General features: G+C 46.2%; 2 protein-coding genes across 7 annotated transcripts in view; one reads left to right on the forward strand and one right to left on the reverse strand.

The window, feature by feature from the left end:
- The window catches only part of TGFBRAP1 (transforming growth factor beta receptor associated protein 1), a 68,311-nt gene extending 66,899 nt beyond the window's left edge, over positions 1–1,412 (reverse strand). The window contains exon 1 of one of the 3 annotated variants that reach the window (XM_074332477.1): positions 1,182–1,412. The gene's annotated coding sequence lies outside the window, so the exon portion shown is untranslated. Of the gene's footprint in view, positions 1–245; positions 620–1,181 lie in introns of those variants that run through there. The other 2 variants (XM_074332476.1, XM_074332475.1) reach the window with 2 other exon arrangements.
- On the forward strand, positions 724–14,118 carry LG05H2orf49 (linkage group 05 C2orf49 homolog). Of its 4 annotated transcripts, none has more exons than XM_019751692.2 (5): positions 724–960; positions 2,964–3,130; positions 5,796–6,171; positions 8,199–8,273; positions 12,632–14,118. In XM_019751692.2, exons 1-4 carry the CDS (start codon positions 862–864, stop codon positions 8,253–8,255), a joined length of 699 nt encoding a protein of 232 aa, XP_019607251.2. In that variant the 5' UTR covers positions 724–861; the 3' UTR covers positions 8,256–8,273; positions 12,632–14,118. The 4 variants fall into 4 exon arrangements, with proteins under 4 accessions (XP_019607251.2, XP_019607252.2, XP_019607253.2 ...); XM_019751693.2 differs by lacking the exon at positions 12,632–14,118 and adding an exon at positions 10,573–11,281; XM_019751694.2 differs by lacking the exon at positions 12,632–14,118 and having other exon boundaries at positions 5,796–5,922; positions 6,049–6,171; positions 8,199–11,281.
- Positions 14,119–26,619: the final 12,501 nt, after the last annotated feature.

Consider the following 26,619-nt stretch of genomic DNA (forward strand, 5'->3'; position numbering starts at 1 on the left):
TTAAGAAAAATTGCAAAACACTTCTCAACTTTATTGTATTTTCAATTTAGCATCTCACTTATTTTCCAATTCTCTTTGTAAGTGCAGAGAAAATGTACTTGAATGTCAACCTTGCTACTTCCTACCTATGATCTTGGGCAAATTACCAATGCCTCAGTTTCATCACCTGAAAAATAAGAGTTTTAGTAACATACACCTCATAGGGCCATTCTGAGGAATGAGGTAATCCATATAAAATGCATTACCTGGCACATAGTGAATGTGTAACAAACGTTTGGCCGTTGTCAGCGGCGTTCTGTCTGTTTTCATACGTGAAGTTAATACGTAGTATTATTTCAGGCAACAAACACTTGAGTGCCTACCACGTGCGAGGCACCGAGAATTAAAGCCTCTGGCCTTACATCATATTAAAGGAGGATTAAGAAACAAACGATAAATAGGTTAAAAAAAGGAAACCTAGACAGCATCAGACGCGGCAAGTGCCATATTCAGGGTAATGTCTGTCTTCCCCGCCTTTCCCGCGAGGCTGCCCTGAGACTCCCTTTGGCCTCTGCCGCTGGACGTCACAGGAGGCGCGACCAATCGTGGCCGGCTTCGTGAACGTCGCTTTTTCCCTCTCTTCCTGCCAGTCTTGAAATGCCACTCGTTCCCTCCGCAGACACCCCTTCCACTTCTTTCGCCCTGGGAAGCATTCCTTGACGAAAGCCAGCTCGACCTCCCCCAGCCGGTCGCGCGAGGTAAAGAGGAGGCGCGGCGCCCCCAGAGTGACGACACTCGAGTCCCCGCCCATATACATCACTTCCGGGACTCTTCCTTCGCTGAGCCTTGTGGGTAGCCGGCCGGGGTCTCCTGGCGACGACGATGGCGGGGGACGTGGGCGGTCTCAGCTATACGGATTCCGAGCTGCTGCTGCACCCGGAGCTGCTGTCCCAGGAGTTCCTTCTGCTCACGCTTGAGCAGGTCAGGCGTGCCGGGGCGGGTGGGCCTGCTTGGGAGAGGTGCTCGGACCGGAGCCGCCCCAAATCGCCTCAGTGGTGGCGGACACGCCCGCCGCCGTCGCTCCTCGCGCTGGCGTTACGCCACTCCTCCCCTCACAGACCCACTGACCAGGTCTCCCCACGCCCCCATCCGGAAAAGAGATGTCGTTAACATAGCAGAAATTCCTGGGGATTCGGACTTACCGTTTGGGTTCTTGCTGGCTCGGAAAGAGGAGTCCTAAGCGGCGTCCGCGGCCTGTGTGTGAGCAAGGGCCTGAGCAAAAGGGACTGGGGAAGAATCGTAGAAAAATGGAAACGAAGGGCAGTAATCAGGGACTGTCAGGGCTGGAAAGCTTCGGAGAAATCGCCCATTCTCCACACTCTCACCTCGTTTAAAGAAGAGGAAACAGTCCCGGAGAGGTGAAGTGACTTATTTGTGGTCACACCATCGGTAGATGCGGTAAATTACACAGCATTCGGGGCTCCTGGCTATCAGTGTAGCGTTTGCTCTTTTTCAGCCTCTGGTGGTAGATGAAAAAGAAGACAAAAAAGGGATAAGTTTTGTTTAAAGTGGTAGAGTATTGCTGAACGTTTCCTTGGGGTTTTTTATGTAGCATGTTTGTTATTTTTCTTGTGTTTTCCCTTCAATACTGTACTCTGATCTCTCTCTAATTTCTTCAAGCTCTTCTGTTAAGTAGGTTATTTTAATGATGTCAGTTACCTTTCACCTCTGGTTTGCCAGACTTGAGGTACATCAGAATCACCCCAGGGCTTATTAAAGCATAGGTTGCTGGGCTCCATACGCAGAGTTTCTGATTCAGTAAGTCTGGGATGTGGCCTCAGAATTTGCATTTTTAACAAGTTCTTGCTGCTGCTGCTCCAGGGACCAGTTTGAGTGAGCACCTCTGCCTGAGAGCAGTGCTTCCCAAACGAATGTGTCCATGACTTCTTTGGGAATGTTGTCCAGGCGAACCCCCAGGGTTTTCGCATGCCTCTGAGTGAATACAGGGTGAACATTGATAATCAAGGATTGTCTAGTATAAGAGAGAGAAAAAGTAAAATTTCAAGTTTTGCAAGAAAAAAGGCATCGGTGTAAGTTGATCATAGGACATAGATTGGACTTGTTTTGTGAGTTCAATGTTTACAAGCCTTTCTGAATTGCAGTTGAAGAACCCATGATCTCATTTCCATCCTCATAAACCTAAATCCAAACTCTGTATCTGTAACTACTGTGCCTTGTGCTACCTGTTTGCCATGATGTTGAGAACAGACTGGAAAGTGAGGGAGAATGAGGTGAGGAGGGGTGGTTGGACAATGACTGGAAGCTACTTGAAAGGACTGGTGAAAACATGACAGGCGGGTTATTCTAGTGATGTACTGTTAATCATAACGTAATCGATAAGGGGACTGCAGCTTCCGTTCGTAGGACCATTTGAAATCTTGGTAGTTAATTAACTAACTTCAATTTAAGAGCAGTATTAACGAAACATGGGAAATAGCATGCAGGATGAGACCTCCAGCTCACTGATCTGATCATCATAGTAACACTCTAGATAACCTTTTTTTTCTTTTTTTTTTGAGAAAATGTACTAATTGTTATCATTGTTAGCTTTCTTTTTCTTGTCTGTTTTCTCCAGGCAGTCCCCCATTTTCAATTCCCTTCATAGATTAAGATGATGCTACTGGAAGTACTCATTGCCTGGTATGTTGACTAAGCAGTTGTGGACAGCAGTCCTTGTCACACTGAGGACATATGACCATTATCTTTAAGATGAGGCTGAACCTAGTATTTACAGGCTTAACCTATTTACGATGATACTGCTTCTTGCAGTATTATATAGGACCCTTAAGCATGTGTCTAATTGTGAAAATAGTTTTATAATTTGTTATTTAAGCAGCAGTGTTTTGCCTTGTTAGGTAAGTAGTTGGTTAGTTATTAAACTGAAGGATGTTGTTTTGAAATTACTTTTATTTCCTTTTCCACAGAAGAACATAGCTGTTGAAAATGACGTAAGAATAAACAAAGACAATCTTACTGATCTTTATGTTCAGCATGCAATACCATTGCCTCAGAGAGATTTGCCAAAGAATAGATGGGGGAAAATGATGGAAAAGAAAAGAGAGCAACATGAGCTAAAAAATGAGACTAAAAGGTACTTTTCAGTGGTTTTGTATGACCTCTTATCTTGTATGACTAAACAAATTTGTTTCTCTTTTTTCCCCCAGGTAATCGTAGGTTAAAAAAATTTAATTATTCAACAAGTATTTATTTAGCATCAGGCACTGTATGTATAACATGAATAAAACTGACAAATTTCCGTGCTCATATTTTAATTGGAAGAAACATAAAAAAAAAAAAAGTTAAGTAAAATATATAGTATGTTACACGGTGACAAATGCTAAGGAGAAAAGTAAACCAGGGAGAGGAATTACAGTTTTAGGTAAAGTGACCAGGAACAACCTCACTGAGAAATGCCATTTCAGTAGAGAGACCTCTAGAAAGTAGAGAGCCAGCTAGCATTCCAGGCAGAATACAAGAACTTGGGTCAGGAGTGTGCCTGTCATATACCAAGAACAATGAAGAGGCCATCAGGGCAGGAGTAGAGAAAATCAGAATAATGGGGAAGAGGTTTATTGAGGGTGAATAGAAATTGTTTTTCAGATTCTGTAAAGCTCTATAAGGCATTGTGAGAGCTTTGGCTTTATTCTTGAGCTGAGAAGCCCGTGGAGAATTTTGAGCAGAGTGATGACACCAGCTGATGTCCATATTAACAGGCTCATGCTGGCTGCTGTACTGAGAATTGATTTAAGGGAAACCAGTTAGGCTGTGCTGTAATCCAGGCAACAGACAGTGGTGAATGTAGCTGAGGTAGTAGTAGTGGGCTTGGTAAGAAGTTCTTGGGAGTCTAGGTGTATTTTGGAGGTAGAGCCTACAAGATATGCTGAATTGTGAAAAAGAAGTGGAGTCAAATAAAACTCTTAAGATCTTTGAATAGTAATAGAAATGAAGACAGTCATAGCTTCAGGGACACTATTTAAAATTTTTTAAATTTAGGAAATTGTTTATAAAACTATAAGCAAATGAATTTCCTTTTTTAAAGAAAGTTACATTTGATTGATCAATGTAGTTGGTTGGTTAATGAGGACAGTGTCCTAAGATCCCTAAGTGGATAAGTTATTTCTTTTCCTGTGTCCTTTATTGCAAGTGGATGCTATTGATTAAATTACTGAGTTTCCTTTTAGGGCCTTCTGTTTGTAAGGTACTGTCATAGGCAGTGCACTAGAGACAGTGGGAGAATGCTAACTCTGAGTTGACTGGTGGTTTTAATTTCTAGTTACGAGGAAAAGCTCATGGTAGGGAGATTATTCCACAAGTATTAGAATAGTTGAAGAGTACTGTGTGTATGCCTATAGTCTTTGGGAAGTCATTACATGTACAGCCTCACTTTTGATCAGAAACATATTCAGTTTCCATCGAGCATCATTTTAGCTTGATGGTTACGTGTTGGTACAAGCTATGTATTAGTGTTAACTTTCATAGCTGTGTGGTTGATGCTGTACGTATCTTTACTTTTGTTGATTCTTACTAAGAATGTTTTCTTCTTGATCTGCACATTCAAGCACATTGTCCTAAGCACAGTGTCCTAAGTGTTTCAATACTTTCAATACTGTTGTACATCATATGATAATCCCTTTTAGTCCTTCAATATTTTTTTGGAAAGGAACTTTGGTTCCACATTTTAAAAATCACAATATGACTCTTGTATCAGCATTAAAGCCAGCAGGATCTAAGAGACCATGGGGTGTTGCTTATGATGTCTTCGAGGGAGCTGACCTCTAGAGAAGTGTTATGACATGCCCCGGGTCACACAGAGCTAGGACCAGATCATTAGTGCAGTGCTTCTCAAACTTTATGTGCCTCTCAAATCTTAGATTGAACTCTCACAAGCTGATGCACCCTGCTCTAAGTCCTAAGTCCTGTTTCCCTCCTGCGATGGCAGTGGGTGTATGATGAGCTTATTTTTCATCTTCTATCAAATGATGTTCAGTGGTGTCTCAAGAATTGGTGAGTTTGGCCAATCGTAGGACCTGGTTAGAAGGCAGGTTCTGAATCAGTACAGATTGAGCCCCGACTCTTCATTTCTTACAAGCTCCAAGATGATGCTGATGCTGTTGCCGGTCCCTGGACCACACTTGAGTAGTAAGGTGGCAGTGTTCTTCCTGCTCATGTTCTTTTCACTTGTTTAATTAAAAGATTTTTTATCATATATATATTGTTTGGCTTCAGGTATAATGAATAATGAACAAATGAATACTTTTATTACTTATCTCTATGATGAGTGGAAATGAGGTTTTTAGAAGCTAAATATGAAGACTTGTTAAATTTTAAAATGAAAATTATGCGTGTTACAGTTAGTTGAAAAAATGCTTTGACTTCAGAGACCTTTGATGAGTGGAACAGAATGTTCTGACTCATTGTAGGCTGCCACTATTGTTAGTCTTGTTAGTTTTTAGTTACTATGAAATTCCGCTGTAAGTTCTAGGGTTAGTTGGTCGATTGACATTTTAAAAATAACTAGCTTGTATATACAGTAAAGCTAACTTGAAGTTTCATGTCAGTAAGTACTTAAACTTTAAAGCACTAGAAAATTACTATTTCATTTAGAGGGAACATAGAAAATTTCATTTCCAGCAGTCCTACTTATAATAACTTAGTCTTATCAATACAACTTTTTCGGTTATTTTAACTTTGCATTCTACTGAACTGCTTGGCCACTCCAGGTGGTATTTTTTATGAACACGTCTCTTTGATTTCAGGAGCAGCCCTGTGGACGGGTTAAGGAAAAGACCCCTTATTGTGTTTGATGGAAGTTCAACAAGTACAAGCATAAAAGTGAAAAAGACAGAGAATGGGGATAATGATCGACTCAAGCCTCCCCCTCAGGCAAGCTTTACCAGTAATGCCTTTCGAAAATTATCAAATTCCTCTTCAGGTGTTTCACCCCTAATTTTGTCTTCCAATTTGCCTACGAACAATAAAATGGAACACAATAATAATGACACTAAACAGAACCATGACTTAACGCATAGGAAAAATCCTTCGGGCCCTGTGAAGTCGCCGCCGTTGTCCCCTGTTGGAACCACTCCAGTGAAGTTAAAGCGAGTTGCTCCTAAAGAAGAAGCCGAGGCTGTGGTGAGTGGGGGGTATTTTCTTGCCAGTAGGAGATGAGAACGAAAACCCTGAGCACTTGGCTGCGATGCAGGCTGTTCTTAAACCTGTGTATGATCTGTCGTATTTTTACATCTCATTTCTCACGTGTTAGGACCTGGGAATTTAAAAATCTGTGATGATAAACTAATGTTTTTTAAAGTGCACTCAATTTTTTTTCTGTTTAAAATGTGTAAACAGGGTTTTGTAGGCACTTTCCCTAGATTTTTCTTATTTAGATCCTTTAATTATCTTGAAACTGAAAGAGAGAAACATTCTTTGTTAGCAAGGTTCAGAACATTAAGTGATTTGTCCAGGGTCATGCATTTATTAAGTAGCATTTCAGAGCTCCACCTTAGTCTATTATGCATTTACCTTAAAACCACACTAGAATTTTAGGATTTACCATTTGCCTCCCCTGCCCCTCAACTGTCCCTCCTCTTGAAGGAATAGAGGACATTCAGGAGGATCTGCTATGTTGAGCTCTCCTATACTTAAGCATTTGGGTGCTTGGATTTCATAAGCTGGCAAATTTGGTACAATTACACAGTTTATTTAGAGTTTAATTTATGAGACGATATGTCTATCTCTGTATCTATCTAGTCCTTCCCTAAGCTCCTCAGAAAAGTGATTTCACCTTTTAAACATATAGCCTTTATTCCTTGTCTTAGTCCGTTCAGACTGTTACAACAAAAAAATACCATTGACTGGGTGGCTTAAGCAACAAACATTCATTTCTTATAGTCCTGGAGGCTGGGAAGTCCAAGATGTAGGCGCTGGCAGATTCAGTGTCTGGTGAGACCACTTCCTGTTTCAGAGTCTGCTGCCTGTCCCTTTGTCCTCACATGGCGGAAAGGGAGAGGGAGCTCTCTGGGGCCTCTTTTACAAAGACCTTAATCCCTTTCATAAGGACTCCACCCCATGACCTAATCACCTCAAAGGCTTACCTCCAATATCACACTGGGGGTTCGGTTTCAACATTTGACTTTTGAGGGGACACATACATTCAGTGTATAGCACATTCCTGTAGTATATACTTTGGCTTTATTATCTTTGAATTGTGTGTCAAAGAGATCAAAACGCAGAGTAGTTCAGACATTCTAAAATAGTAGACCCTGGAAAAACAAAGCTACTGTGTATCTGACCAGCCCTAAGTTTTATATTAGTTGGTTGAATCCTTTTAGCAACCCTGTGAAGTGGACACAGTAGTTATTCCCATTTCCCAGATGAGGAAACAGAAGCTTAGATAATCGAAAGAAACTTGTCCTGGTTCCAGAGTTAATAAGTGGCCAGGCTGCAGTTTGAATTCAGGTCCATTTGGCCCCAGAGTGTGCACTTCTTAGGACATTGCTGCCTCCACTCTTACTTCGGTTTCCTGTGTGGGAAGGAGGAAGGTGTCGGGTAGGAGTGGCAAGAAGAATCCATACTTCACATGTTACAATAAGGAGTGAGCTTCCAGTATTGTTTTTCAGTCTCTTATTATAGAAAGCAGTTTTCCACTCAGAAAACTTTTACTCTTTCAGAGGTATGTTTTTTTTCTTTTTAATCTTGGCTCATATTAAGATCTAGGGAAGTGAGACTGAGGGAGGACATGGGCTAGGCAGGGAGGAAGTGGCTGTGAGCAGGCAGCAGTTCTCAGCTCTGAGTGTGCCTTGGGTATCCCGAAAAGCTTCCAAAAGCCCAGACGAGGTTGGAGCCTCGTCTCCACCACCTCCTGTGGGTGCTGATGCACTTGGTTCTGGGGGGCTGGGACCCAGGCCTGCACATGTTTGTAAGTGCCCCAGGTGATTCTAATATGCAGACAAGCTCAGCGGAAAATGGGAGTCCTGGGGAGGCTTGCTTTTTTCCCTAAGCTCCTAAAATCTTTTCTTCCTAAAATCTTTTCCCACCAGATGGCAGCAGTGATCTACCATTCGTATATTTGTACTAAACTGGGTGGTTTAAAATGTTCGCTTTAGTTATTCTCTGACATTTTTGCAAGTATAAACTGATTTCTGTTCATTTCTTTTCAGAATAACCTGAAGCCCCCAGAAGCAAAGAGGAAGATACAGCATGTTACATGGCCGTGAAGGAAAGTTTCCAAAAATGTAAATATAATTGTAACTGTAGTTTTTCAAACAAGGTCACATATATTGACAGTATTTACAGAGATCTTGATTATTGTGGAATTTTCTTAAGAGATTTAAAATTAGGTTCATAATAAAGTCTTTCCTTTCTGTTCCTCCCTTTAAAAAAAAAAATTCTTGCCTTTCATTCGCTGATTAGGAAAGAATCTCTTTTTAAATGAATGGCTTAGTATAAGTCATTTATATTGACCCTAGTCAAATCAGTAGCTACAAGTCTGGTCAAATGCATCCAATGAATTTTAGGAATTACTCTCATTAGTCTGTTTCAGTCTTTGAGGAAATTTGAGATTTTTTTTTAAAAACTCAAATATTTTAGAAGTTCATAATTTTCCTTTACCCAAGCAAAAGAATGTAACAGTTCATCACAGGATTTTAGTAAATACTGCCAGACTCATCCTCGAGGTTCCCCAAGAAAAGCGTATTTGCAGTGCTGCCAATAAATTACTCAGAGTATACAGATGAGATTGCTGGTCTTTAAGTGCTTACGTTGCTTCTTCCCCTAAAAATCCAGAGGGAAATGCTTGCTATCGCTCCTTCCCTGAAGTCATAACAGAATTATGAGTGACTGGTCAGTTTCGCCCCTGGTCCACCCTTTAGAGTGTTATGTCATGGCAGCAGTCCTGCCTCCTCTTTTCATGAGCAGTCTGTGATCTCACTCTTTGAACTCAGGTATCTCTCCCTCCTATGAGCGTAACAAAGCTGACTTTAGGCAAAGTAATCATGTCAGAGGTGGTGCCTGTTGGCAGAAAGTTTAGAGAATAGGAAGAGGGGGTTAGAATTCGAGAAATTCAGGGAGTCCAGGAAATGTAGCAGTGAGGGGGGAGTTCAGCGTGATGAGGAGTAGGAAGAAGAAATACTGAAGTCAGTTGGTAGAGTGACAGCGTAGAAAGGTACCAGCTGGACCGCTTCCCACAGGCCTGTCACCCACAGAAGTTATCTCCTAAGGTTTTGTGTGTGTGTTAAAGTGGGGTTGTCATTTCCACTGTATGGAAGTCAGTGGGACAATAGGGTGCACCTGATATTCATGACTTCTCGTGTCCACTTTTCTGCTCTATGTTTCTAACCAGTGAAAGGATACTTTATGCTTTATCCCGTGTATGACTGGTAGCTGCCTTGTCAGTACTTTTTAGAGCAGCCTCGCTCCTCTTTTGATTTGGTAAAACAAGCATTTTAGTTCAGCTATTGAACAGCCTTACAAAATATTAACTCAGCCTTGCAGGTAAGTACTGTACTAAAACTTTTAACCCTATAGATTTTAGCCATTCTGTCTTTATCCAGACTGTAAATCTGTACAGGTTGAATCAAGACAACATTGAATCATACTTAGTGTTGCATAAATTGTTAACGTTACAGGAAATTGTTACATATATAATTATCTGCAGGACTGATGTAATATTATTGAAGGAAAAATGTAACCCTATACATAACTATATGTTAAAGGAGATTGTTTAAAGTGCAGATTTTAGGGTAGAATGACAAATTATATTGTAGATTCAGTTGTCCCTTCTGCTTTCACCTGCATTTCTCTCTTAGTTAAGAGAGAATTAGCCATTTGACAATTTTAAGTCAGTAGAAACTTACTTTTAGGTACTCAAAATTAATTTTTAATTTATATATTTAGCTTACAAAGTAGGTTGGTAATAACAGCTGAACTGGGTAACATTGTTGCTTCAAATTGAAGTTTATATTATGAACATTCAGAATCAGTGCTCATATAGCAGCATATTCTTGAGCTCTTTTGTGTTAGAAATGTGGAGAAGTGCTAAAGCCCGTTCTGCGTGTCGCACATACCAGCATGTCAGAGTGCTGTGCCTTCTCTGCGTCTGTACATACAGCTTGTCTCGAATGTCTCTCTCCACATAGTGAAGCCTGCTGAATGATGGGGGTCTGAAGCTGAAGTGCTGGGCACCTTAGGCTTTGGAGTGCTGCTTTCGTGAGCTTTGAAGTTGAAAAGGACTTGGTTTGAATGGCTGGCAACTTTGGAATACTCTCTACTCACTAACATGGTTCCTGTTGTTGCTCTTGATTTCGTATTCCAATAAAGCCAGTTTTTCTGATCATTGGGGTAGGCGAGTGCATGGCATTCGACTCAGTGAGTGGCTTCGGAGGTATAGTTACAGGCTCTTTACCACTTCCTGTCACTGGCAGGTGGTCTTGTTCTTTCCTTCCTCTCCTTCTCTGTTCCCTGTTTTCCTTGTTCTTAGCCTCCTTTGCCATAGTTTTACTTTCTTTGCTTCCATCTCCCTCCTCCTTTCTATAGGTCCTAAGCTTCAGGATTAGGTTTGCAAGTCCTGTTGCTTGGCTCTGCTCATTCACTGGGGGGTGAAGATAGGCCGACTCCAGTCTTCTTCCACCTGAGGGATCAGAGACTGCTGCGTGAGTTCTGGAGGGTCTCAAGGCCCTTCAGCCCCAGGGCACTGAATTGCTTCCCAGGGCTGTAAAGGCCGCAGTTTACCAAACCAGCTTTGTTAACTTGACCGCATCCAGGTACTCTGGGAAGTTGGTTCAACTACTACTATGAGGCCATAACATTTTTGCTAGCATTAAAGTTCTTCAGAATTGTAATTATTACTTGGAATAATACTTGGTTGACTTAAGTTTTGAGAGACGGTTCTGAAACTGATATAGAGACTCATTCAATAGCAATGACCTTTTTTAAAACTTACATTAAGTAAAACTGCCAGTAGATTAAATTATATGTATGTAAGAGCTTCCTCTATTTACTACTGTGGAACTTCAGTGATTTTTACAGGCTACAAAATGGTCAGAATGTTTTTAAGTGTGCTCTTTTATTAAATGCTTGTGCAGGTTTTGTAATTCAGTACAGAAAGTTTAACCTTGTAATGTACATTTTTTTTGTACGTAAAAAGCCTTTTAAGTAGCCTTATCCTTATTTAAATAAACTGAATAAAATAATTGAGTAGGTTTGTCATTCGTAAAAAAAATAAAATGGAAAAATACTCTAATGACTTGATTTCTTTTTATTTGCGTAAATGATAATTGAAATGTGTCACTTTTTATACTAAAACCCTCTGTACCTGGATTGATTGGGGTCAGGCGTGACTCCCACAGTCCAGCCACATCTTGGGGCCCCAGCTGTGAAGGGGAGAGTGGCTAGAGTGGCCTGGTGTTGGACATCCTGATGCTACAGAGGCTGACACATTGACTGCCACTGCGCTCGGAGAGATGCAAACAAGTCCCCCGAACTTCATCCCTGGGAAGCTTTCTTAACCAACTAAGACAAACGAGATTCAGTTGAGGGTTTACTTGTGTTTGGGGTGATCTTAAAATTTTAATTTCTAAACTGGTATCTTAGTGTCTTAATGTTGGATAGTGAAGCTCTGAATTAACCTGGAAAAGCCTCAGGTAACCTACCTTGAACCTAAAAAGTAGAGCCTTCATTTTTTGTCTGGAGAAGACACACACAAAAAAATCATACTTCGATTTAGAGTTTTTTTTTACCAAAGTGCTTTTTACTAACTGAAGTGCTCTGCTCTGTCAGTTGTTATTCAGCTTAGTTGTCTTCCCAGTTGTGGCAGAAAGAAGATAAAGATTTGAATTAGTTAGGTTACTGCTCCTCCAGAGAACAGGCAAGTGGACCATGCAAAACGGACAGAAAGAAAATCAAGCTTAATCACGGAATAGGAACAGGAGGGTAGGGTGTGGAGCTGCTTTAAATATAGGGGTTAGGAAAGGCCTCTTTGTAAAGATGATATTTTCAGGGGAGACAGCTATGGAAAGCTTTCAGGAGGCTAATAGAAGATTTGCACTGTTACTGACAGGCTCGTTAAAGAAAAAAGGATGAAAAGGTGGTTTTAATTCTGAACACAGTCATGGCTTTAGAGGTGTTTGAGGACGGAGTTAGAAGTGTTCGGATCTCTGTTTTAGATAAGTGTATCTTGGGATTGAACACTGACAGAACAATCAGATCCTGGGCTAATTTAATTGTATTAAAATTAATACAAGACCCGATTATTTTATTTTATATTAGATTATATTATATCATATATTATATAAAACCTGGTCTTATTTTACTATAAATAGCAAATAGTGTTTGGTTCCTGTAGTAAAATAAGACTGGGTCTTATATTAATTTTTGCTCCAAAAAGACACATTAGAGCTGATTGTCCAGCTAGGTCTTATTTTTGGGGAAACACGGTAATTAGCAGCCAAGATCATTGAAAGTTTTGTTTGCACACCTACAATTGAGAGGAAAATGTCGTTCTTCCATTTCCAGAACAAACACGTGCCTGTAGGGGAAGCATCACTGAGTAGCTGCCTCATTTCTTTCCTTTCTGGTTCCTGTCTCTTCTCTCCAGGTCTTGGATCTTCTGGTTGGATGTGCCTTGCCTTCGTCACAGAACAGTTTCCGTCGCCCGCCTGTGAGGTTGCCACGAGTGGTGCTGCCTTCTCTTCCCATAGCCCTGCCTTCACTTAGATGCACAGATTCTATGGACTTGCTCTTGTTTGTGTCTATGTTTTTCCTAGGAGCTGAGTCAGGGCCCATGGTTTGGATCACTCTTCCTGGAGTGGCCACCTTGAAATTACGGACGGTTGAGGAGCACACTTTGTTTCTGTGTGTTCTTAGTTGGATTTATAAGATCTGGAACCAATGCTGATTTATATTAGTAATTGGAATTGTTAAAGTTTGCTTTTTTGAAGCTATGGTTTTTACTTTGCAGGAAAGTTGTAAGGAGCCCGGGGCACTCTGTGATGTCCCCGCCACCTGTGCAGCCAGGTGGGGGCGTGCACCTGTAAGATCAGCTCCTTTTTCTCTGATTTGTCTGATGGAGAGAAGGCCATGCAGGGAGATTACAACATGTTTGACATTTTTTCATAAACCATTCATGAACACAATTTCAAATTATTTTCAGCTTAATATTCTTTGCTAGAACTCTCTGGCAATTGATTTGTTAATAAAATAAAATTAAGAGACCATCCTCGTCTGACTGTAAGCAAAGCCATAACAGCAGATGTGGAGGTGATGCATGGGCTCAGCATTATAGCTTCCGCTCATCAAGCTTGACCCCCCCCACAGTCACTGCTGAGTGCCACATCTGCCAGGAGTGCAGACAAAAACAGGGTCCCTGATGTGGCACTGTCCCCATGGCAGGTGATAATATGGGACAGCCTCTCCCATGGAAGGGGCAGTGTTTGGTTCTTACTGACTTAGCCACCTACTCTGGATAGAGAACTACGTTCCCTCTACGCAGTATTGCTGGTAACTACCATCTGGAGACTAAACAGAGTCCCTTATCCACCATCATGGTCATCCAATCATCAGAGGACTCAACACGCAGAAATGAAGTGTAGCAGTGGGCCCATGCTCACCAACTCACTGGTCTTCACCTATTCCCCTTCCTCCTGAGGCAGCTGACTTGATAGGACAGAAGAATGGGCTGTGACATCTGAGGTGAAGTGCCACCAGGTGGCGATAACTTGCAGGGTTGGGGGCAGTTCCCCAGGAGGCTGCTTAGGCCCTAAATCAGTGTCCTGATGTCCCCGTGTCGGGATGGTTTTTTCCGGCGGGCCGTGCTAGGAGCTCCATCCCCCTCCTCCTCCCATACCTTATTATCAGAGCTGTCTCCGGCGGGCACCAGAGTTAGAGGCCTCCCTGTCAAAGCAATGTTGAGTGATCACAGCTTCTAGTGACGGACCTCCCCGGCACCCCGGCCAGATTTCCCCCCCAACCCGGAGGCCTAACCCTATAAAACAAAGCGTCTGACCCCAGTAAGTGCTCAGTGGTTGGGAACAATCCTGCTGAGGTGCTGAGCCCGCTGGCGTAATAAAGCTGTGTTCTCCCTGATCTCTGCGTGCCACTTGAGTCTCTCGGTCCTTGCCACTTTTCTGCAACATTTTGTTTCCCTGACTGGGAAACCCAATCGCGCTGGCCCCTTGTGCCACCTGTGTGGGGCGAGAGGAGGGCCACGGAGCCACGGGAGGCCTGAGAAGGGTGTAGGCGCACCCCGACGATTTTGGCGGACCGCAGACCGGCTTTTCCCGGGCAGCCGTGGCCCGTGCCTCCCCAGCTGGACCCGCTGAGAGGGACAAGGGACAACCAGCTGGATCCACCTCCCGTCGGACCAGGTAAGCCTCGAGGCCATTGTCCGAGTCAGACCTGTCCCATGTGACGGAAGGGGAGCCTGATCACCTCCCGGTAGGTTCTTATAACCTACCCAGGCAGGGACACCCATGGGAGGGTGTCAGCCCGGTGTGTGAGTGACTGATTGTGTACCTGAATGTTTGATTCCACTGCTTTTGCTATGGAAACCTCAGTATGCTTCACCCTGATTCTCGCAGAGCGTCATTTGGCATAACGGTGATTCACTCCACGGAGTGGCCTGTTCTGTAAATTGTTCTGTACACTGTAGCCAAAAAACGCTCCTAAGTTCCCGCGAGGGACGCCAGCAGGGCAGCACCTGAGTAAATCCCCCTCCCCACCGTCTGCGACATCGTACACTATGAGAGGGAAGCAAAGTAAGCCTGCAGTCCTAGACTGCGTATTAAAGAATTTTAGAAAGGGTTTTGGCAGAGATTATGAAGTCCGCATGACCCCAGGAAAAATTAAGAACCCTCTGTGAATTAGAATAGCCCACTTTTAACGTCAGTTGACAGTAGAGGGAACCCTAGACCTGGCCGTCGTCCGGCGCGTTTATATTGTAGTGATTTGCAATCCTGGTCACCCGGATTAGTATCCATACATTGACTCCTGGTTGGAAATTGCCAGGACCCTTCCACCTTGGGTATGGTTCTACTCTAGTAAAAAGGGACAGTGCAGGATTCTCGTAACCCAGGCTCCGAAAGAAACTCCTAACGCCCCTCCGACAAAGCCCATTCACCAAGAGGACACAAGAAAACTCCACTAAATGTTTGAGGACAGACGTCTGAGTGCCAGAAAAACATTCCGGGGAGCCGCGATCCACTGTGTTTGGGAAGCGTGGAACAGGGGCGCCCTCCCCAAGACCGGCACAAGCTGGGAGCACAAGGATCCCAGGGAGTGCGCCCAGGGCAATACTGTCCCTTTCTTTTGCGTTTTCAACACCGAGAGCGTTTCTGCGGTGGAAGCTCAGTGGGCCTCGGGGTGGTGGGAGAAACCCGAGAGCCTTAAAGCAGCGACTGGGGCGCTGCTCCCCAGGCGCTCTGGGGTCCCTGCTCCCTGCTCAGCCGCCTCTAAGGAAGCCCGCGGGCTCCTGCGCTGCAAACCTAGGCAAAACCGCGGCCTGACTGCAGCCACTGGCAGTATTGTCCCCAGCTCGGTTTAGGGACCCGGGAGCACCCCCGGCGGCCACCGCAGCTGCCCCCATGCTCCAGGAGCGCAGCCTGGGCCTTGCCCACTCCCCAAACTACAGTGAAACCAATTTTGTTTGGGTAATGCAAGAGAGAAAAGGAAATAGGGAGAGACACAGGAAAAAGGCCTCATAAAACTCAGAGACTTGTTTGGAAGAGCCCAGACTTTAGGCTTACCCGATACGGAAAAACTTTTCTGCCTGTTTATCCATAAAAAAGACTGGACCCGGTTGCTTCCGGATGGCCCGCATGCTTGCGGGCTTCAGCCGCAACAGTACTCCTCATCAGGGAAGCTAGCAAGCTCGCCCTCGGGCAGCAACTCACAGTCAAGGTTCCCCATTCTGTAATTACGCTCATAAACTATTAGGGTCCGCGATAGTTCTCCAACACCAGGCTCACCCAATACCAGGGACTCCTTCTGGAAAATCCTCGCATAAGCCTCCAGACTGTTCAAGCCTTAAACCCAGCGACTTTCCGCCCCACAGCCAAAGGTGAGCCAGAACACGACTGCCTAAAATTCATCACTGAAGTTCATGCCACATGGCCGAACCTACAAGACTTCCCTCGGCAGGACGCAGAGGTTACACTCTATACTGACGGCAGCAGTTTCCTACAAGGCAGACTGCGTAGAGCTGGCTATGCTGTAACTACAGCCTCAGAGGTTCTGGAGGAAAAGGCACTCCCTGCCGAGTAGTCAGCCCAATGAGCCAAACTCTGGGCTCTCATATGGGCACTGCAGCTTTCAAGAGACAAAAAGGCCAATATTTACACAGACTCCAAGTACACTTTTGCCACCATGCACATACATGGAGCCATCTATAAAGAACGTAGCCTCCTCACGTCTGAAGTGAAGACCATCAAAAAGAGGCGAGATCCTACAGCTACTAGAAGCTGTCTGGGCACCCCAGCGCTTAGCCACCATCCACTGCCGAGGGCACCAGAAAGGGAACAATAAGCCGGCTGCTGGCAACCGCCTCGCCGATCAAGTCGCGAGGGCAGCCGCCAGGGACACAGATGCAGCCATCATTGCTTCCACCACCCCAGCCTCACCAAACCCTACCTACACCGCAGCAGAAGACAGCTGGGCACAGAATGAGGGGGCCACCCGACATCCTCAGGGTTGGTGGATACTGCGTGATGGCCACTTGTTTATCTCAGCCGCCCTCGCTCCCTATATCATTTCAGAACATCACTCTACCTCCCACCTAGGGAAGACTGGACTTAAAAAGCTGCTAGCCAAAAACTTCTATATAGCCAGGCTCACAGCCCTATGCCACTCTATTATGGAGCGCTGTGCCACCTGTGCTGAGCACAATCCCAAGACCAGACCGACCCCACCACCTGGGGTCCAACGAACGGGATCTGCCCCTTTAAGGATATCGAGGTAGACTTCACAGAAATAACCCCTCACTGAGGGACAAAATAACTTCTTGTCTTAGTCTGTACCTTCTCAGGCTGGGTAGAGGCCTTTCCCACCCAAACTGAAAAGCCAGAGAAGTCACCAAAGTTCCCCTCCGCAAAATCATCCCACGGTATGGGCTTCCCCTCACCATTCACAGCGACAACGGACCAGCCTTTGTCTCAGACGTGCTACAAACTCTGGCCTCGGCCCTCAATGTCTCCTGGAAGCTTCACACAGCCTATCGGCCTCAGAGTTCAGGGAAAGAAGAGCGCATGAACCGTACCCTCAAAGAAACATTGTCTAAGCTATGCCAAGAAACCTCCCTGGGATGGACGGATCTACTCCCCTTAGCCGTCCTCTGCTCCCAGTGTACTCCTTGAAAGGATGGTTTCTCCCCGTTTAAAATTCTCTATGGCCGGCCTCCCCCGTTGCTATCATCCATCCCAGGCAGCCTCAGAGTAGTAGACTCCCACCTCCAAGATCAGCCTATTGCCCGAGGAAAGATCCTTACGAGCCTGCACTCACATCTACTAGAAAGAATTCCTATCTCATTAGGAACCCCCTAACTGTCCATCCCCACCTTCCAGGTGACAGGGTCTGGGTAAAAGATTAGAGACGTGAGCCCCTCCGCCCAATATAGACGGGCCCACACCCAGTAATCCTTGTCACCTCCACTGCTGTTAAGGTCTCCAGAATCACACCGTGGAGTCACCGCTCCTGAGTCAAGCGAGCAGAGTCGGACCAGCCTGCCTGGACTTCTCATCTAGTGCCGGACGAGCCACTGAAGACCACACTTAAGAAGACCGCCTGAATGCCAGTTCTCATTTGTACCCCCTTAACCATTGTCACTCTCTGCCTGCTGACCTTTCTGGCCTCTCTTTTGCTCATCTCTGCAACCCTGTCTGATTGGACCCCCACCCAGAGGGGTCTCCTCCTGTTCAGATTTCTACTATGGGTTTCTCCTCTGCTCATGCTCGCCTGCCTTTGTCTTCTTTGGCTCTTAAGTCTTCTTTGCCTCTCCCCAACTGGCTCTCCTCAAAGTGTCCCTGCTTCCAGAGGTCCGGAGCGGGAGCCTCGGACCTCCCAGTCCCCTGCAATCTTTTCCCCTGAAGGTCTGTCTGCTCGACCTACTTAGCCCAAGCCGGGTCCTCCGATGGCTGTGGAGTCCAGGACACTGCCCTCCGCGACATTGCGGCGGCCCAGATTGCTGCGATGGCTCAAGGTGCTCCGCCCCAGCCTCACTGCCATAGCCTTGGCCTGACTTCCCTCCACAGGGCCACACTCCCGGATACCCAGGACCTTACCTGGTGGCTCAACGCCTCCATTGTCTCCTGCGTGGTTGGCGTCCCCTAGCTCCTGCCTCGAACTTAGCCTGTTATCTGCTCCCAGGCCGCGCACAGGCTCCTGATCCCCGCTGCCAGAGCTTTTCTGCATCATTACCCTTCTGCACTCCTCCCGGCATATTTCTCTTCTGTGACGGAGGCTACCCGTACAGGTGTCGGGTCGCACATCACAATGGAAGTAGCTGCATCCTCATTTTCATTTCCCCTTCTGCCACCGTTTTTACTGACGCTGAATTCCAGTCGCAGATCTTTCCTTTCCTTCGCACCTGTCGGGCGGCTTTCATCCCTTTCCTCATAGGTGCTGGCATCTTTACAGGGGTCGCCGCTGGTGCCTCCGGCCTTGGGACTCCCATCGACTTTTACTATAAACTTTCTCAAGAAATCAATGATGACATGGAGCGGATCACAGACTCACTCACGTCATTCCAGACCCAACTCTCCAGCCTGGCGGCAGTCGCCCTCCAGAACCTGCGAGCCCTAGACCTGCTGACAGCCCAAAAGGGCGTGACCTGTCTCTTCCTCCAAGAAGAATGTTGCTACTACATAAACCAGTCTGGATCGTTGCCACCAAGGTCTGTGAGCTCCGGGGATCCTCTGTGAGGAGCTCGCCTCCTGGTTTGGCTCTCAGTCCTGGACTTCCTGGCTCCTCCCTTGCTCTCCATTTTCCTCCTTGCTGCCATCAGACCGTGCATCTTCGCAGCCCTTGTCCGCTTCATTGAAGGTGCCGTCTCCTGTCTGACCACCGCCCACGTCCTTGCCCTGTGGGGCTGTTGCCCTCTCAGTTTAGATGATGATCTTCAGGGTTCCCCTTCCGATCATCAACAGGGGGGAATATGTCGGGATGGTTTTTTCTGGCAGGCCCCGCTAGGAGCTCCATCCCGCTCCTCCTCCCATACCTTATTATTGGAGCTGTCTCTGGCAGGCACCATAGTTAGAGGCCTCCCTGTCAAAACAATGTTGAGCGATCACAGCTGCTAGGGACGGACCTCCCTGGCACCCCGGCCAGATTTCCTCCCCAACCCGGAGACCTAACCCTATAAAACAAAGCGCCCGATCCCAGTAAGTGCTCAGTGTTTGGGAACAATCCCGCTGAGCCCGCCGGCGTAATAAAGCTGTGTTCTCCCTGATCTCTGTATACCGCTTGAGTCTCTCGGTCCTCGCCGCTTTTCCGCAACACCCATAGCCAGGATTCACAAGTCCATCAATCATGGGTTGACCTGTGTGTGGCCCCACACACTATTACCACTGTTATTCCTCATTATATAGGATTTCCCAGGGCTGAGACACCTGAGAAAGAGGCTGATAACTCCATCATGACATTGAGAGTTTATTAAGGGAACTTACAACGAGGCACATGTTGGGCATTGGGAAAACAACATGGATGTTCCCCACAGCAGGTGGCAGGGTTATATAGGACAGGGCAGGATGGATGCGGGTACTGGGGCCTGACCCTCCCAAGACAAGGGGGAAACACCTTATATACTTGCCCAAGGCAGGCAAGGTCCTGTTTTAGTAACCTACACATCTTGGGCTTTTAAAAAGGCTGGATAGTCTTTAAGGGAATATTACAGAAGCGATCTCTGCTCTGGCCCGGATCTAACTGGATCCAGCATAAGGGTCCAGCAGTGGTCAGGCAGGGGTCCTGTCATGGACCAACCTCTCCTCCACACCCCGACTGATCCACCAGCATCATTTCTGCCTCCTGGGAGTGGGACCTCATGGTCAGAGATCTTCATTCCAAAGGAAGGAGAGCTTCCACCAGGACACACATTGATTCCATGGACTGGGAATTAAGACTGCCGCCCGGCCACTTAGGGCTCCTCGTGCCTCTGAATCAGCAGGCAAAGAAGGGCGGTTCTGTACTGGCTGGTGAGCGTCATTACTCGGGAAAGTGGACAGCTGCTCTGCAGGAAGATAAAGGTACAGGAGACTCCTTAGGGCTTTCTGAGTAGTACCGTGCCCCATGAGGAGGGTCAGTTGAAACTCATAAGGAACCAGTCCAGGCGTGACTACTGATGGCCCTGAGCCTTCAGGAATGCAGGTCAGGATCATCCCACCAGGCAAAAAGCACGACCAGCTGAGGTGCTTGCTGAGAACAAAGGGAATATGAAGTGGGCGATGGAAGAAAGTCGTTTTAAATACCAGATCTGAAGTGTGACCAGCTGCAAAAGCGTGGGTTTGATTGTCATATTCAGTTGTAAACAATTTGAGTGTCCCTGTATATGTTATGTGTTAAATTTACATGAATGTGAAAAGCTGGACTGTGTGATGTGACCCTCAGTATAAACATTTGTCTCTTCAGGGTTACTGTCAATGCACTTTGGCCATTGGATGCCCAAAGAGGCACTCAGTTGTCTGTCCTCTGCTATGTCCTTAGGCACAAGAGTTATTAAATTTCAGGAGCTTCCTGTCCTGCAATGGAAACCCTTCAGGCACCCTTGCCTCCCCCGTGGCCCTAATCAGCCCTGGAATCTGGCATGTGCCTTTCTCTTTGGAGGTTCACTGTTACCTGTCTTTCCTTTAATAAATCATGTTCCTGGAGGGCTGTGCCATGTCAGGAAGGGCCTGGGTTCTCAGGAATCAGGATTTATAGTCAGCCCTAGCTACACAGAAAAGGCCTCCCAGGCAGAGCCAGCCTGCTGTGTGTCCGAGGGACACCTGCAGCCTTGAATGGAGTGATTAACTCACAACTGCAAGGACATTCATCTTAGTTGTCTTTTTACGGGGCATTTCTAGGGCATAATGTTTAAAGTGCCAGGTGGTAACCGACTGGCTCCTGATCATGGGATGGGTTTTCAGGGTGAGCTGAGAGTAGTGTGTGCATTGTTTTAATAGGTAAACCTGTGTCTGTGCATGCCCATGGGTCGTGAGTTTGGTGGCACTCCCTTGCTGAACCTCCCTACTCTCTCCCCTTTCATGCTTCATCTATAAGTTCACAACTGAAAAAGTTCACACCCACTTGACATGACCACAGCAGAAGACTGGAAAAGAGCACAACTGTCCCAGGAGGCTTATAAGCTGCCCCTTCAGGACAAGTCAGTAACAAGATGACTCAGTGTATGAACTGGTGATTGTCCAAGATCATGGACCTCAGAACCACATGGCCCAGAGGGCACCTTGGTCAGCCTGGAAGAGCCTGGGGGTTTCCCTTGGTCAAGGATGTGGACCCCTGTCCTGGCCACTGAGAACCCATCCCTGATCTACGAGGTCCCAGCTGGGGAGGAGTGGCCACGATGTAGCTGATGGAGAGGCTGGGGGCCTCTGGGGGAATTTCTGCCTTGAACAGGATTGTGTAAGGAAGGGCTGGGAGGCTGGACACTGGCGTTCACACGGAGCATAAACGTTCATGGAATGAGGCCCAGCTGTAGCCCTAGAAGCTGCATCACACATCTTTCCCCAGGAGAAGAAACCTGCAGAAGGAGGTTATGGGCCAGGATCCCAGGAGGTTTCCAATGTCACTAAAGGGTGAACACGGAGTCCCTAGAGGGGCCTGAGGATGGACAGTCCTGCCTGCCCTGAGCCCATTTGCACATGACCTTCCTGTGGCCTTGTCTTCTCCACATCCCACATTTGATCCCTTTACTTGGTTTTCCTCACTTAGGGTGGTGCAGTTCCGAGAGTGAACTAGAAAACTACAAGTTCCAAATGTTTGGTCAAAAGAAACATCGTGAAGAGATGCAGACAATGTTCTTAGTGTAGAAAAGCAGTCACTGTTTGGGAAAGGAAGTAGCCCCAGCAAGTGCCTTTTTTTGGGGGGGGGGGGCTAGGATCCTATTTTCTGTTTAATAAACAAGTAAACAGTAAATCTAACTAGAAACAATTGAAAAATTTGAAAGATGAAATTAAACCTGCTGACTTATAACTAACCTGGCTACGGCACATCCTGTGTCCATGGACTGGCCAGCAGGGAGAGGCCGCATCACTGACTTTCCATGTGACTTCCAGCACCAGGAAAGTTCCCACTGTCTCTAAAGGAATGCGCACCCCAGGACCCCACCCAGAGAGTCTTCCCAGACTATATTCACTCCCCTCTGGCCATGCCTCTGTGGGCTCTAGATGCTCCACCTGGACCAGGAGAAGGCATTTCAGGTGTGACCCCAGAAAGTTGCCGCGTGTGTAGGACACAGTTACCTTGAAACACGGGCAGTGCAGGGGCTGCAGGAGTTCTGCAGGTGCTGTTACGGCTGCGTGCCCAGGATGGGAGAGGTCACTGGTAAGGTCACTGTGTGGAGCAGAGTTAGGCCTGGCCTGTCACTGCATACCGTGCTCCCACAGCACCCTTCTTTGTGTCTGGGCCCCAGAGGACAACTCCACACAACTCTCAACCCCTCCGTTGCTGTCCACGCAATGGAAAGGCTAGTCATACAGCAGGTCTAACAGAGAGCCCGTGTGAGTCTCATGTTCTCACTGCCACTCTTCCAGGACTGAGGTTTGAGGTGGATTTATGAGCAAGCTGCTCACCACACCCCCTGTTCTATGCCCAGCGGTGGTGGTCAGGAGAAGTGGGCATGGGGAAGAGCAGGCAGAGTGAAATGGGGCTGTGAAGGGGGTGGGTGTCCCAGGGTTTGACTCAACCCAGCCTCTCCTCTGCTTCCCAGGGGGACGGGATCCCAACCAAAGGTGTATTTGACTCATTTCCTCCTATAGGTGAAGCTCTGAGGCCTCAGCCCTCTCATGAGATCAAAATATGTGTGAAATCTAGGTTTCTGCCAGTTCCTCCCCAGCCATGGCCTTCTTACTCTCCTACCCTGTTCTGTGGAGACAGGGCCCTCCTTCTGGACCTCACTTTTTTACTTGGCTCTGTGGTTCATTACCCTGGTCAGAATAAGAGAAGATGAATCCATATCCAGAGGGGGCCATGGGGATGTCCCATCTGATGTACTGTGGACATGACTGCTTATGATGTCTGTGTGACTGTGGGGCCCTGTGTGACTAGAAGCGAGGCCCAGGGATTCCGTGGCTTCATTCACTGAGGGATCTTAGTGTCTAGAAAAGTGCCTGCATGTAGTAGATGGGTAATATATGTTGTCAACCAATGATCCCCAACCAGAACTTTCCAGATATCTGAGTGGGCCTGGTACCCCAAGTGATCACTGTGGACAAAAAGAGGGGTTCTATGGAAACTAACTTCACCAGGTGATGTGATCATAAATTCCTAACTGTCAGGTCATGGTGGGTAGTCACTCCCCAGGCCTATAACTTCTTTCCTGAAAGGCTTAACTTTGCCCTAAGCAGCCCTGTCCATTGTTTCTATGCGTCTGGGTTAACACATTTTGGAAACAAGTGGTAACCACCCTCAAGAGAGGACATAATCTTGTTAGGTAGTTATCCTGTCATCCAATCCTCGCTTTGCCTTCCCTCACTTTCGTGTTATCTTTCTGATGTTTCCTCCTTACTTTCAAATATGTAAGAGAAGCTGTGAAGCTGTTCTTCTGCAGAGCATTTGAGATCTTGCTCCCTGGCACATGTTGTCAGTTTGGCTCAAATAAACTATTATAAAAATTCTCTACAGGTTTGCATGTTCTTGCATTGACGTTTCCTTGCCACAACCGGCAGGATTCTGAAGAAGCCCACCTAGGACCACCCTGGGGACCCGGACCCACTAGTGGGTACAAGCAAGGGCCCATTGTGCCCTACTGGCTCCCACTTCGTGGAGGGTGAACTTGGGTGAATTTCTCTCAGAATTGCAGGTCTCCTTGCTTATAAGTAGCAGGACATGACTTTATTTGAGACGTTCTTTGAAAATACTCGAGGTGGATAAGAGTTGAGATAACTCAGGGAAAGCAAACAAAACAAAACAAAAATGGGTTGCAGCTTTTCATTTTGGCATTTTCATTGGAATGCTTACTGAGAGTCTGAACAAAATCTTTGCTGGTTAGATGAGAGATTGAACTCTCTGTAGCTCTAAAAGAGAAAGGATCCTTGCTTTCCCAACCCGAAGAGCCAAAGGGGTGCCAATAGTTGTTCAGGTCTCCGAATCCAGAGGGTAGATATGGGTGCCATGAGGTGCCTAGTGCAGTAACGCACTAGATTTCAGAGATGCCTTCTGGAGCCCCGGGAGAATGAGTTCACCCTGAGAGATGGCCCAAGAAAGGGGCCTATGCCTCGAAAAGTGTCGCAGTTCCGGTGGTGTTTGGTAAGTTCCACTAGCCATCACTACAATATTCTTAGGTGACTGAGAATCTTTGTGGAGTTCCTGAGGAACGATTTTCCTTTAGAGCACAAAGTGGTCCTTGGGGATATCTACTACATTTGGCTTTTCTGGAGACATGCACGTAAAGGCTAGTTTTCCCTAGAACTTTGTGCAGACTCAATAGATGTCCAAATTAACACAGGAAATTAGGCCTCTAAGGCGAACAAGCCCCACTCCAGTTAGCCTCTTGTTAATATTAAGATGGCCGAAACAAGGACCCTAGGAAACTGCTAAGTTAATCTTTTGCGTGCACAATTATAGTGCCGGCTATAAAATTAGGCAGAATGGATGGAAAAATGTAGTAGAGACTGTATCAGAATTATGAAAGGCCTTCTCCTCTAAGCTAAAGTGAAACTATGTAAAAAGATTTACAAAAAGAGAGAGATAAAGTACTTGGTAAATGGATCAACTTACTATGTCTTTTAGGTGTGAACCCAATTCTTTGAGGTATTAAAAAATGGCTGTCCTCATTTTAAAAGGGGAAGGAAGGTCATTTGGAACTTGACTTGTCAAGGACAGCCATAAATTGTAAAAGGCCTCCAAAACAAAATTTGAATCTAACTCTTCTCTGTTTCTGTGTGTCTATATATGTATTTGTAAATGTGAGATAATTTTCTACCCCTGGAGGGTATCAGTAAAATTAGTTTAAAGGCAAGACCTTGTAAGGATTGGGTAATCTAATATTCTCAGAAATACAGAAACTAACTTGAATGCTTTTCAAGTTCACCTATGTGATCTACGATTAATCCTCAGTAAGTACAAGCTAGCTTAAGCCCGTTGGTTTAAGAAAAACAGAAGTCTTTCTTTTGCCTGAGTTTTACAAAAATAAATCCATGTGAATAATTGACTTTATGTCTATAAAATATGTTTCTAGAGATTATAAAATGTCTTAAATATATGTGCCAGTAAAAGAGGCTATACTTCTAGTGGTTATAAAATATCCTCCTAAACCTGCCAAGCTAAAGAATGCTAATTGCTTACTTCTTAGTTTTCGATAGAAATTGAGGTTTTAAGGGTTAGACCCGTAATATATGTAGGAATAACTGAGATGTTTCAGATGGGCTCCTCGAGAGATATGAAATTGCATGGGAAGCCTTGTAAAATAAGTGATGAAACCTCCTAGTGTACGTTGTGTGGGTAAACAGTGAGTGGTGGTCTGCAGGAGCCCACACGAGGGCGTCTGTGCTGTCAGGCAAGCAGATGCCTCACATGCCAGCAAAAGACCATGGGGGGAGGGTGGAGATAACAGGACATGACTGTTCTCTGTAAACCACAGGATTTGTGATTTGGATCCATGAGCAGAGTGGTTCGTGGCCGAAGGAGAAGGGTTTGCTTTAAGGGACTTTGTCAGAGCAGGAGTCCAAGCAGTGCTCTTAATGACACTGGAGTGCTGCGGGGGGCAGAGTGACACATTCTGCCACTGTGCCAGGAATGCAGCACTACTGTGGCACCTGAGGATGGGGGGCTTTGGGCGTACTGGAGGAGACCTGGTCAGCTGAGGCCACACAGAGGCATCTGGAGAGAATTTATGGGCACACCAGGGGACACTCAGGAGGCAGAGCTGGGTGGCTCCTGTCAGTGATGCTATGTTACTGATGAGACGATTAGCAGCAGAAGACACTGTGGAGTGTGCTGCCCAGGTTCCCTGGAAACCAGGACCAGGGCCAGTTTGAGGTATGCTGATGCTGTAGCCCCAGAGAGAGAGAGAATGAAGGGAAGGGGGAAGGGAATGGGGAGGGTGAGAAGTCCTGCACTGGCACTGCTTCCCCACAGGCCTCAGAACCTTGGCCAACTGCTGCGCAGGTGTGCCCACCCAGCCACAGAGCACACCTGACAGGCCGCGCGGAGAAAGCCTGCCTCTGAACAGTGCGCCAGGGGGAGAAGAAAAGGGACTTTGTCAGGCTCCTTCCTGCCTGTTCCCATGGACAAAACCTGTGCTTGTATCCTCAGGTCAGGGAAGTCTGGGGACATTTTGGGTTCAGGTAAATGACTACAGTGAAAGACAGGTTACTCGAAGGTCTGAGAGAGGCTCTGTCTTTGTTCGTTTGGGCTGCTCTACCAAAAATACCATAAGCTCTGTGG

Source organism: Rhinolophus sinicus, linkage group LG05, assembly GCF_036562045.2.
Source record: "Rhinolophus sinicus isolate RSC01 linkage group LG05, ASM3656204v1, whole genome shotgun sequence".
NCBI lineage: Eukaryota > Metazoa > Chordata > Mammalia > Chiroptera > Rhinolophidae > Rhinolophus > Rhinolophus sinicus.